The sequence below is a fragment of the Panthera pardus genome, unplaced genomic scaffold (genome assembly GCF_024362965.1).
Source record: "Panthera pardus isolate Hobbes unplaced genomic scaffold, ASM2436296v1 HiC_scaffold_8, whole genome shotgun sequence".
In the NCBI taxonomy this organism is placed as follows: domain Eukaryota; kingdom Metazoa; phylum Chordata; class Mammalia; order Carnivora; family Felidae; genus Panthera; species Panthera pardus.
The window spans coordinates 19,678,945-19,692,514 of record NW_026527013.1 but is presented as its reverse complement, the minus strand read 5'-3'; the positions used below and the strand labels follow the sequence as shown (position 1 = coordinate 19,692,514).

The 13,570-nt window shown below is 43.5% G+C and overlaps 1 protein-coding gene across 13 annotated transcripts in view; it reads right to left on the bottom strand.

Annotated features, from left to right (window-relative positions):
- The window catches only part of DOCK3 (dedicator of cytokinesis 3), a 600,629-nt gene extending 593,302 nt beyond the window's left edge, over window positions 1-7,327 (bottom strand). For 7 of the 13 annotated variants that reach the window (XM_019416976.2, XM_019416978.2, XM_019416980.2 and 4 more), the window contains exon 1: window positions 6,927-7,325. In XM_019416976.2, coding sequence (XP_019272521.1) covers window positions 6,927-6,963 — 37 coding nt within the window. In that variant the 5' untranslated portion in view covers window positions 6,964-7,325. Of the gene's footprint in view, window positions 1-6,926 lie in introns of all 13 variants that reach the window. The other 6 variants (XM_019416982.2, XM_019416983.2, XM_019416979.2 and 3 more) reach the window with 4 other exon arrangements.
- Window positions 7,328-13,570: the final 6,243 nt, after the last annotated feature.

Sequence of the window (13,570 nt, the reverse complement as noted above, 5' to 3'; positions counted from 1 at the left end):
AAGTGCTAGGCATGTGGTAAACACTTAATGAATGTCAGCTATTCCAACTAGACTTACTTAGTTCTAGAGCCTGAAACCCATGTATCTCTAAAATGCCTTACAATTCTAAAATGTTATAAACTACTGAAGGGCTATGAGGCAAATTATTTAAATATAGGCACAGAACACAGACTTCTAAGAAATTATAGGGAGTCTATTCAGTAAGGAAGAATGTTCGAATTACAGCTCTCGAAACAATAAAATAGGGCTGTCCCGAAAAGTGGTTAGGGCTTTTCACTAGATGAATCTGAATAAAGGCCAAATGCACATCTATCTGAGGTATGTTACTAAGTCTATAATACAAAGTTCTGCATTCATCATACACTAATTCTTCCATCAGTTTTGGTTCTCACTCACCAGTGAGTAAGAGCTCATGAATGAGTTTCGAAGAGAGAAGGAGAAACAGATGGAAGCAGGAGGCTGAGATTTTATTCCACTGCAGAAAAGTAGGAAAACAGGAAGCTTCTGAATGACATTTCCCAACATAGTAATTATTTCTACTAGAGTATCCTACTGTGTGATATAGCAAATCAACTGCAAGTACCTGGACCACAGCTAAAATAATATGGCAATGTATTTTTGAAGACTTTTTTAAGTTCCTTGAGGCTTTATGTGAAAAAAAAATCTTGCTTTTCCATACAAAATGTGTCAAAAGGGGTTATGCAAGAGTCGAGAGCAAAATCATAAACAGGTTTGTTCATTAGAGTAAAAGCATAATGTTAGAATTAAAACCCTAATATAGCATATCCAATAATGCTTACACACTGGGAATAATTTCAGATCATTCTTATCATCAAGAATAAAGACACAGATTTCAAAAGAAAGATTCAAAATACAAACTATTAAAAATAAAAATTAGCACCAATGTAAAAATATGATATGAATATATATAAAGTACTTTCAACCTCTAACTTCAATGACCATTATCTTGAGACTGTTACGTTTCCAAATATGTCTAAAATTGCTAAACAGAAAAAGGTGTCATGTTTACAATTTAGTTTAATGTTTCTAAAGCACATTCTCTTTTAACACTGCATGATAATTTTTGTTTAATGTTTACTTATTTTTGCGACAGAGAGAGACAGAGCATGAGCAGGGGAGCGGCTGAGAAAGAGGAGACACAGAATCTGAAGTAGGCTCCATGCTCTGAGCTGTCAGCACAGAGCCCGAGGCAGGGCTCGAACTCATCAACCGCAAGATCATGACCTGAGCCGAAGTCAGACACTCAACAGACTGAGCCACACAGGCGCCCCTTAACACTGCATGATAAAATGAACTGTAATATTTGAATAGACTACAGAATATTGTTGCATAGTGACTTTTCTATTAAGTGGTAGGGCACCTGGGTGGCTCAGTCGGTTAAGCATCCAACTTCAGCTCATGTCATGATCTCATGGTCTGTGAGTTCAAGCCCCACATCAGGCTCTATGCTGACAGCTCGGAGCCTGGAGCCTACTTCCAATTCTGTGTCTCCCTCTCTCTCTGCCCCTCCCCTGCTTGCACTCTGTCTCTCTCAAAAATAAATAAAACATTTAAAAAAATGTATTTTTTAAATGTTGGGGCACTGCGTGGCTCAGTCGGTTAAGTGTCCGACTTCAGCTCAGGTCATGATCTCGCGGTCTGTGAGTTCGAGGCCCACATCGGGCTCTGTGCTGACAGCTCAGAGCCTGGAGCCTGTTTCAGATTCTGTGTCTCCCTCTCTTTCTGACCCTCCCCTATTCATACTCTGTCTTTCTCTAAAAAATAAATAAACGTTAGGGGCACCTGGGTGGCTCAGTCGGTTAAGCGTCCAACTTCGGCTCAGGTCACAATCTCACAGTTCGTGAGTTTGAGCCCCGCGTCGGGCTCTGTGCTGACAGCTCAGAGCCTGGAGCCTGCTTCACATTCCGTGTCTCCCTCTCTCTCTGCCCCTTCCCTGCTCATGCTGTGTCTCTCTCTGTCTCAAAAATAAACATTAAAAAAAATGTTTTTTAAATAAACGTTAAAAAAATTAAAAAAAAAAAAAAAGACCTCTTGGTTTGAAAAGGCACTCAATAAATATTTGCCAAACTCAACTTCTTTCCTCTCAGCTAATAGTGTCTTTAAAAAAGCGAACATATCCTTCAGAGCTCTTTAAAAACGTGCTTCTGACTTGTCATGTCCTAAATGTGTATTCATTACCAATGCAAATCTTTACAATTAGAAGAACAATAAATACTATGTAGTCTTTTTTTTTAATGTTTATTTATTTTTGAGAGAGAGAGAGAGAGAGAGAGAGCGCGCGCACGCAAGCAGGGGAGAGGCAGAGAGAGGGAGACACAGAATCTGAAGCAGGCTCCAGGCTCTGAGCTGTCAGCACAGAGCCCGACATGGGCTCCAACCCACGAACTGTGAGATCATGACCTGAGCCAAAGTCAGACACTTAACTGACTGAGCCACTCAGGCACCACAAGAATGCCTTATCTTTTGAGCCACAGATATACACTACTGACAAAGTCCTTTCAGAAGCAACATGATGTAATAAAAGAAGCTGTGGCTTAGACTCCCAAAGTTCTACGTTCAAATCTCAACTCAGCACTAACTGACTTAAATTCCCTAGATCAGTCCCTAACTCCTCTCAGCTAAAGTTTCTTTCCCACCTGTTTCAAAAAGAGGGAAGAGGACATATTATGGTGTAAGGCTCAAGTAGAATCATAATGTGGAAGCTCCCTGTAAAAACTAAACCCCAATCATAAAACATCAAGCACATCCTCATTTTTTAAAACAAAATAAAGTCCTGGGTATATGATATATTCTCTATCCCTAGTAGATGCCTTTACCTCTGAGAGGTATGGGGCCCTTACAGAGGTTTCAAACACTGGGATTCCCTCATGGAACAAGTAACTAAAAAGCCCACTGCCTTTGCACTATTTCGCTGAACTGTAGCCTATTTTAGCCTATTTACCAACAGATTTAGTGAAATTTTGTGATCACTGGTTCTTTCCAATCTGGTTTCATCAACCTATTCCTTCTCCGCCTTCAGATGCCTCTGCACCACAGGATCTTTACAAGGTAAATTTCTTTTAAGGACCCAGGGCTTTTTTTTAAAAGTGTTTTTTTGTTCTATCTGGGAAAAATCAAGCAAAAGGAAATCTGGTAAAAGTAAGGCAGAAAATATGAATTACTTTTTATACAAGATAAAAATAAATATAACATTACAAAACTAAAATATCAGGCATTCTGGTTGGTGATGAGGAAAAACTGTCATGGTTTATTTACTAAGTGTGGATTAGGAAATAAACAACAAATGCCCTGAGTTATTAAAAAAAAATTACCTTATGACAGCAGAATAAACAAGATAATGACCTGAGGCAAGCTTCCAGCCCTAAGATGACAAACTAGTACATATGTATTCAAACTTTTGCTGCTATTCTATTTTAGAAGTTAATTATAAACATTCTTGTTTTGTTATCAGTGTTTGCTGCTGCTGCTGTCAGAGGATGAGAAAAGTATTTTCTTGATCTTTGGTTTCTATATTGGGTAGTTTGGGTGCCATCAATATGGGAAAAGACAACTATTTCACAAAAATAGGTGGACTGTTCTCACCTAATGCATTTTAGAAGAGGAAGCTTCTTGGAAATGTAAAGTAAAGAATAGAAAGATACAGGGCTTTCTAAGCATTCATGGCAACAGAAAGGAAAACAGAATCTCAGAGGGAAAGAGACATAAAGAGTCAAAACATGGCTAACGGGTTCAGTAAAAAACAGCCACTTTAATACTAAAGAAGGATAGCAAAAAAGCCAAACGTATCACAAAATATTGCCCATTGCCAAGAAGAAAAATAAAGAGAATATTCAATTGTTGAAGGACAAAAAAGGACTAACCACCTCTGAGATCCAGTTTCTTCATCTGTATGATGAAGATAACATTAGAACTGCTCTGGGACTCTATATGGTATAACATTAAGTAAGAATCCCCAGCAACATGGTGACTGACCCAAGACTAAACCTTAAAAAAGAACAGTTTTCTCCCCTTCCTCTAAAGTCAACCACAGAATATTACAATGAATAGAAGCTCATTTATCACCTAGTTCTAGGTGAATAAATCAAATAATTTGAAAATGTTGTAACCTGTATAGAATTCCTGTATTAAAAAAAAAAAAAACAAAAGCTAAAGTAAAATGTTTCTACAGAATCTCAAACACCTTACCAATGTCAAATACAGATGAATAGCTGCAATGGAAAAAAAATCCTTTGCAATGCTGCAACAGGGGACTTTTTCCCTCACTAACATCCAAGCAGTTTCTCCAAATTGGTAGGGAGTAGGTACAAGTTTTCCCTCCTTGCTGTAAGGATTATGGATTAGCAAAGCAAGCAGAGATAGAAACCTATGCTCCAAGTTGGTCATAAAAATCAAAGCTGAAACTCAAAATACTACCTCCTAGGAATAATGATAATAGATTTTCAAACTAGCAATTAAATAATGCAGCTAACACACTATTTTTGATTGACTATTTTTCTTATTGTAAGTATAACATTTAAGCTACTTTATAGGCTGAACCGGATTTTACTAAATAAAAAGCCTAAGAGTCCTAACGTGCTTACAGAAAGAGATGTACCCTGAGTTTTGAACAATTTCTACAAGAACTTTCAGACCATAACTGAGGAAGGGACAGTAGAACAAAGCTGTGAGAGAAAGTAGGAAAAGAGATGCCTTGTTTGGCAGGAAAAGCATCTAAAGTACGCTAAATCACAACTGCTAATATCTTCAGAATAACAACATCTCTCATTTACAAAGCATTTAGGTCCTTCCTGTGCCCAATGCTGTGTCCTCTCCACGGGAAATAACCATTTTTCTAAAGATAAACCCACAGTCCTAAGAATGCAAGAATTTCATTCCATCTTCCTGATTAAATCACACACCAAATCCTAGTGCCTGGAGATTCACATATGCCTATCTTGATTACCCTGCACTGTGTCTTTCTAAGAACTAACACATCAGAGGAAATACCTGGTATTATTATTACTCTGAGTACTACAGGGAAAAGAAGAAATTAACATTTATGAAGCATCTGGTATGCTTTCATTTGATTTTCACAACCCTGTAGGTAAATATTATCCCCAATTTACACATTAAGAAAATGATATTAACTTGCCCACCACACCAGTAAAGAGAAGCCAGGACTCAGAAATCTGCTAACTCTCCTACTCAAGGATTCTTTCCCAGAAGGAATTATCACTTAGGTGCCACTTTCACATCAATTATTTGTTATCCTAGTTCAGCAGTTTGAAAGCAAGTTATGGAGAAGATAAACCATCAACTCTTCATTTCATGGAAAATATATATATATATATATATATATATATATATATATATATATATATATATATATAGTATTTAGAGAACTAAGAGAAAAGGTAAAATGTCCCCAGAGGCAAATCCTGGCTCTTTGCATCATTTCCCAATTCCTTCTCAACAGAGACTCAAGCAATAGGGCTTCTTTTATCGCTTCCATGCTAGCATACTATCATGCCATTGTAGCACAGCTAATTAAAAACTTTGGAAAGTTACCTTTCAAAACAGGATTTTATACCAACATAGAAGATCTCTCTGCAGGTCCTTAAATTTCAATAAATTCAATTTTCACATAACTTGCCTGATTGTATTCCTAAATGTTTGTTACTACTGCCAGTTTAAAAAGTTATTTCGCTCCCATAAGAGACTCTTAAAAACTGAGAATAAACTGAGAGTTGATGGGGGGTGGGAAGGAGGGGAGGGTGGGTGATAGGCATTTGAGGAGGGCACCTGTTGGGATGAGCACTGGGTGTTGTATGGAAACCAATTTGACAATAAATTTCTTATTAAATTTTTTTTAAGTTATTTCGTAGTGAACTGTGAGTTAAATCTTGATTGAGCTGAGGTGAAAAAAAACATGAGAAATAAAAATCTATGTTTAGAGAGATTTCCCCATCCATAGTTTTCCATTACAAGTTGGGAGGTAGGGGAACCTGTACACTCAACCTTTTAAATCTGTTTTTAACCCAATAAGATGGCACAGGACTTACAATAATGCATTGTGGCTGAGCTCTATCATGTTATTGCCACAAAACACTAGCATTATTAAAAGGAAAACTAACATTCAACCCTTTGTATTACTGAATATTCATTCTTTTTAAAGAAGTTTAATGTTACAAGAATCATTTAGCTTCTGGAGTTTAACACTTGTAAGATAAAAAGAGGATTCTAAGATGAATAACAGTCTCACCTGAAAGCAGGTTTGTTGGTGTTTTTGTTTTTAACGACACCGTACTATATACACACACTAAACGTAACATTGAGACATGTCCAAAAACACTTCCCAGTGTGAAGTAATTATTTCTAATACTGAATGCAGAACAAATTAAAACAGACCAAACACTTGCAGTCAAATGTCTACAAAATTTTGAGCTGGAAAAATGATGTCAACGTTTTTTATCCATTTGAAAGGTTCCAGTCCAAAAAATAAACAGTCATCGGGCTCAGCAACTCAGGTGCGGAAACTCGCTAAAACTGAGATTGGGTGCGGAGAAAACAAGACTCTCAGGATTTGGCTTCTTGGGTAAAACTGCCCTGTACCCCACACCAGAAACCTCACACTGCCACAGGGGCCCAGCCCACCGTGCCCGCCCCTCCGGCCCGCCGCACCTGCCGAGGCCGCACCGCCAGCGCCCCCTGCCGCCCTCCCCACTGCCGGAGGCCCGCTCCCACCCCAGCGCCACACGCCCCGCCGCCCCCGCCGCCCCCGCCGCGCCCGCCCCGCGCCGAGGCCGCGCAGCCTGCGGGCAGGGGCGGGAGCGCGCGGGCGCGAATCGAGGCGGGGCCGCTACGGGGCCCAGAGCAAGGGCGCGTCCCTGGGACCCCTGCTGTGGCCAGGCCGGAGCCTCACCTACCTACGCCGTATTTCTCCTCCTCCGTGGGGGTCCACATGGCCGGGCCGGGCGCGGCCCCGCGGGCGCGGCGGCCGGGCGACAGCGCGGCGGGGACGGCCGCGGGCCCGGCTGTGGCGCACCGCAAGCCGAAGCGGGGGCGGTCAGGCGGCGCGGGGTAGTGGGCGGCGCATCCCTCACAGGCCGTCCGGGATGCCGCTGCCGCCACGTCCGAACCGCGAGGCTCCCGCGAGCGGCCCAGCAGTCCCGGGAGGCGCGGGCGAGGTCTCTCCACCTGTCCGTCGCCGCTGCTCCCGCGCCGCCGCTCGGTCCCTCACAGCTCCGCTGTTCTGCTCCCGGCGCCGCCGCGGTTCGGCTCGCCTCAGCGGGCTCGCAGGACGGCCGCGCATGCGCCACTCCCGGCGCGCGGGGGCTCGCGCTGCCCGGGCTCGCGCCCCCCGAGCCCGCGCGCGAGCTCACGCGCCGCCGTCGCGCGCCAGCGGAGGGAAATCCGCGAGAGGCGATTGGACGGCCCCGCGGGGGTCAGACCTAGCTCCTCCGTGGACCCCCGCCCTCGGCGGTAGCAAGTGATGGTAGAGGCGGGCTGGACAGGTGGGAGGCCCTAGGCCGCTAGAGGCTTGCGCGTCCGGTGCTTCCTGCCTGGCACAGCGAGATTGCCGCGGGACTCTGTCCGAGAGGGAGGATCGAGAAGGGAGGAGGGAAGGATACCGTTTTCAGACCCATCCCAGTGTCGCCCACAGTGTGGACACTGCCCATCCCGGAAAGGTCCTGGGAGCCACCCTGCGTATCGCCGGACCCGAAAGGTGGGGTCGCCGCGGGAGAACAAGGTGGGGCACTGTTGCCCCTCGCTCTTCGTCTCTGGGATGCCTTCTAGGCCGAAGCCCTACCGCCTCCTTGGTTCTTGTTTCGCTGAGTTGTCCTATGCGGTAAATTCTTGGAGTGTGAACAATCAGAGTAGCCTTCTTAGTAAGGAAACCCTTCCTTGTTAGGATCTGGGATCCTGCGCTGGGCACCGCCTCTGCTCCTCCTAGGTCTCTGCCTTATAGGCTATTCGGACTTTTGGCTCAGTCCCAAAACTTTCCTCCTTTGTTTCCTCCCCCCCAAAATCTGTTCCCTCTTACTTCTGCAAATATCACCTTGTGACCCTAGGTCAACCATTCTCCAAAGATCAGGATAATCCTGGCAACTGCAGGACTTCTTTAACCTGCACCTGGATCACATTGTGGTCCCAGCCCTAATCCCAGCATATTTATCCATCTCTGTCACCAGCATCTGTCACCAGACAAAACCCTGGTGTCACTCCTCACTTGACTGAACATCCTTGAACACTCTTCCAAGCCCAGATCAGTGCATCACTTCCAGGAAAGCTTCCCAGATCCTGCAGCTAGTAGACTGGATCCTCCCCTTCTTTTGCCTAGGATTCCAGCTGTGTGCATTTGTGCCTTATTTTTCCCATTAAGACTGCTCCCAAAAGGCAAGCTCCAGGCTAAAGTCACTCTCAGCACCTACCTAACACCTGATGCGCACCTGTTGAGTAGGAAGCAAGACTAGTACAATATCTTGGTAATCAGCAGATCTTATTGGTTCTTTCTTCATAATGCCCTTTATGATTAGTTACTCATTCCAGGCCTGACTAAACTCACCTGGATTATTGCCACAGATCCCCAAATCCTGACCTATAGACTCACTCCTCCCACCAATGAAGGCTGCACACTCCTGTACTAGGAAAATATTCTGTAAATGATTGAGTTTCTCAAGAGCTACATACACTGAGGGGCTGGGGGAGTCCAAGAACATAATAAAGGAGTTATCTTTATTTATGTAGCTGTTCCCAGAAGACCCCTGCCCAATGACCACCCTGGAATGTCACCATGTAATGAAGCCCACATTCCCAAAAAGGGAGCTATCTACAAAGTGGGCCAAGTTATACAGACCTTCTGAACGAACAAACTTAAAGCTCTTATTTCATCTCCTAGTTCCACTCCATTGGCTGATGTACATGATCACAGTCTCAGAGCCCAATGACTGGTTTTCCCAAAGTTTACTCTCTTGTTCCCAGTCTGGATTCATCTTAGATGACAGCTTCCCCAGACAAAGATACTCCCAATCAACAACTGCACACCTCAGCTCAGGGATGGGAATGCATTAATCCCAACTGGTAAAGGGAAAAGAAAACGGGCCAAGGTGAGAAGGGGGCATCTGATAAATCTCAGACTCCTACAGTCTTGCTCTTTGTACTAAATTTAGATTGTTTTCTTGAAGCAAAAGAGCACATCATGGAGAATCAGGCTTCAGCAGAGATATACACCTGCTCTCATATACCCACAGCATCTGTTCTGAGCCCTTCTTCATACTGTCAGTCCACTCTCACTGCACCCCCCCCACACACACACACCCCTCCCAACATGTGAGCCAACCTTCAACTTGCCTCTGAAAATCAGGACCCTTGGCACCCTGCCTTCCCCTCTTCTCCATCCACTTCTTTATGTTTTCACCACCACCCAGCTTCACTGCCTGCTCCTTCTCAGGATCCCCGCCCCATTGTTGCTCTCTGCCCTCCATTTTCATCCAGTTCTGTTCCATAGGCTCCTTCTGTGGTACCAACAACATCTGCCCTGTTGGTACCCTCAGCTTCCATTCCTTCTTTCTTCCTCCTCTAGATGACTGTGAAGAATAATCAACCACTCCAAATCCCTTTATTTTAATGCAATTCATTTGACTCTCAGATGATCTGTTTTCTGACCCTGTCACCTCCAGAAACTGCTCTCCCAGAAGTCCCCAGGGGTGTCCCAACTCTAGATACAAGCAGCTACTCTTCCCTGGCTCTGGCTGGGCCTTTGCATACAGTATCACTCAACCCATGTATTCTCCTCTCTTGAAACTCATGGATCCTCCTCACCCTCCAAGGGCTGTTCTTCCCTTAAACTTCCCAACAGCCCTTGGCAAAAGGAGATTTTGCTCTCCCACGAGGGCCTTTCCTGTAGCACCTACTCACCCCACTTTCCTCCAAGAGATCAGATGGGTCTGCCTTGCACATTGACAAACATCTGTTTCCTTTTTAAGTGGCAAAGATTGCTCTGTTTATTTTTACCCCACACAGAGACTATCATAATGCCTACCATCAAACAGGAATTCAACATATACTCTTGGGTGAGTGGTCTACCTGTATGTTACCTGAGATCATAATGCAGTAGGTTGGAAAAGAAAACTGAGAAATTTATTTCAGCAAGTCACAAATCTCCCAATTGAGAAACTTGAGTTAAAAAGAGTAAATTTCCTTGATATAGGCTTTAATTAAAAATTCATTGATGGGACACCTGGGTGGCTCAGCTGGTTGAGCATCTGACTCTTAATTTCGGCCTAGGTCGTGATTCCAGGGTCATGGGATCAAGCCCTGTGTTGGGCTCTAGGCTGAACATGGAGACTGCTTAAGATTCTCTCTCTCTCTTTCTCTCTCTCTCTCTCTCTCTCTCTCTCTCTCTCTCTCTCTCTCTCTCTCCCTCTGTCCCTCTCCCTTGCGCTCTCTCTCTCTCTCTCTCTCTGTCGCTATCTCTAAAATTAAAAACAAAATCAGGGCGCCTGGATGGTCAGTTGAGCGTCGACTTCGGCTTAAGTCATGATCTCGCGATTTGTGCATTCGAGCCCCGTGTCAGGCTGTTCTGACAGCTCAGAGCCTAGAGCCTGCTTCAGATTCTGTGTCTCCCCTTCTCTCTGCCCCTCCCATGCTCATGCTCATGCTCTGTCTCTCTGTCTCTCGATAATAAATAAACATTTAAGAAAATTAAATTTAAAAAATTCATTGAGACATCTTATTGAGTAGCTATGTAAAATATAAACATGGTTTGCTATTTAAGAAACAAGTGTGCAAACAGTTTGACTTAACATGTCACTATTACTTTTGGATTGAACTCATTACCTCAGATGATAAATTGCAACTTGCTGACTAAAGAAGGCATCAAGTCTTCAACAGGAAGTTGTTCAAGATTGGTGGCTATTAAAAATAGCCCATAACCAAACATTGTGTATATAACATACAAGAAATGCAGACAGCATCATCTTTTTCACTTAAATAGAACTTAAGTTAATCAATTTTTTTTTTAAATTTTTTTTTAACGTTTATTTATTTTTGAGACAGAGAGAGACAGAGCATGAATGGGAGAGGGTCAGAGAGAGGGAGACACAGAATCTGAAACAGGCTCCAGGCTCTAAGCTGTCAGCACAGAGCCCGACGCGGGGCTCGAACTCACGGACTGTGAGATCATGACCTGAGCCGAAGCCGGCCGCTCAACCGACTGAGCCACCCAGGCGCCCCAAGTTAATCAATTTTTTAGCACAAGCAAACATCATAATGATAAATCCCCCCATCACTTTCGGACAACAAGACTGGCACTCTTCTACAAAGCTCAATGAGCTACACTTCACATCTTCTCCCCTTTTTTTTCTGTTGCCTGGAGAATCAGATAGCAGTATTTAAGGAGCCAGCCAGTCTGATGACTCAGCTCATAAAACAATGTGTGGCCACAAAGATGATGTTTATCCAGGAGCATCCTGCAGGCTCTTGCTACTGAAGTCGGTGAGCAGTAGGCAAGTGGTACACGATGCTCAGTCTCCCAAGAGTTTCTGGCCATGGTGCAAGAGCAGCATTCGCTTCCTTCTCTCATGGTTGATCTCATCGGATACTCTGTCCAAGCAGAATGGTGGGAAATTTTCAGAGAAATGCAGTGGTAATAGAGGCAAATTTAAGCAGAGTACAGATGATGGTGGCAAATCTAAGCAAAGTACAGGTGATGGTAGACTTAGCTCTGCCCTCTCTTGATCAGGCAGTGCTTGCAACTAGGACTTATGCACATAAACAGCCCAGGGGCAGGTGGATAGGAGGCTCAGAAACATTTGTTTCCCAACTCATCTCTGCCCCACTGGGATCCTCTAGGAGTGAGTCTACTCTGGTTAATAGAGCATCTACAAAGCTAGTTTTCTTCATGGCAGAGAGATGCACAAGCATCCCCAAAAGCAACACCCCAACGCAACACCATTTTGGAACTCTCCTCTCAGGAGGCAACATTGGAGTAAAGGGCTAACAGAGTAGGTTAACACAGAACTGGCTGACAAAATTGGGGTCCTTTCAGGAAAGAGACCTAAGTGACTAAGACGATATTATTAGTATTTTGCTTTAAATTTTTCTACATCTGAATATGTTCACGGTGGGGAAGGGATAGGGAAGAGTGTGAAAAAGACAGATTAAGCAGTGCAATATTTCATTATTTTCCCTAAAATGACAAACTTTAACCATCTGTTCCTATTTTATCAACCCATTCAAAATATTATTAAAATGCAGTTTCCCTGTGATTAACCAAGATTTTCAAATGAAAAATGCCCAAAACCTCCCTGATTTCAACCACTGGGACTGATGTGGTGCTCGTGGATGGGCTGTGTCTATCAAGCTCTACCGTGAGAAGTACCCCCAGATATGTCACAGGCTCTTCAGGACTCCCTGCCCACTCAAGACTTCGAGCTACCCCAAGACAGTGCCATGCTATATTATTTTTGGTGTTCTTAATGCCTAGCACACAGGATTTGACACACAGTAGGTGCTCAGTAAATATTGCTTGAATGAATACATTAGCAAATGAGTGTTTTTATTTTCCCAGAAATGTATATCATTGTTCCAAAATGGGTTTTGTTTGTATGTTGTTTGTTTCTGGCCAGGAAAAGGGGAGGAGAAGGCATGAAAAACAAATACCCCACAGGAAGGAAGGGCAAGTAGATAGAAACTTGGCATTACTTAGTTCTCCTTTCCCTTCGGGGGAAATAACTGTGCCCTTGAAGTTCTACACTCAGTCACCAAGGAGGAATTGAAATTAAAAACCTTGGAGAGTAATTAGCAACAAAACGTTCTAATGTCAAGAAGTGAATTTTATGGGACCATATTTGTAATATTAATTGGGCCTCTGCGTAGCCAAATGGTGAAATTATTGCTCCAATATAAATAGGCCCAAAAGAGAAAAACAGCCCAAAATAGCATAGATATTGCAAATCAGGACAGAGGTAATTTCTCTACACATAAAAAGCAACCAATTGCAATGTCTTCATTAATTCACTTGAGTTAAGTGCAAAACGAAGCCTGTTTGTTTGGTGTAGCACCACCTACTTTATCTCTGAATTGCTATGTGGCCAGAGCTAGAAAGGGAACCTTCATTCCCACCAGTTCCTTATACTTTTCACCTTGAGGTGTGGAAAATCTTAATCACTCACCAAATATTTATTGAATACCTGTTATGGACCAGGTCCAGAACAGAAGTTGTTGATAGTTTTTCCATTACAGAGTTTGCCATCTTGTTGGGGAGTAGAAGAAGTGAATCAATTATTCACACAAGTGAATCTCTAATTAGAGACATAAGTACTAGGACAGAAGAGTACAGTGTACAAAGGGAGCATCCGCCAAGGGGCCTAACCTAGTTTGGTAAATCAGGGAAGACTTCCTGGAGGAAGTGGTGTTTAAACTGGAAACTGACAATGCAGACAAATCAGCCAAGTAAAGAAGGAAAGTGTTCTAGGCAGAGAGAGCAGCATTTAGGGAGGGAGGTCTGGTGAAGAAGGAGCTTGATTTATCTGAGGAATGGAAAGGCAAATGTGACCAGGATGTGATA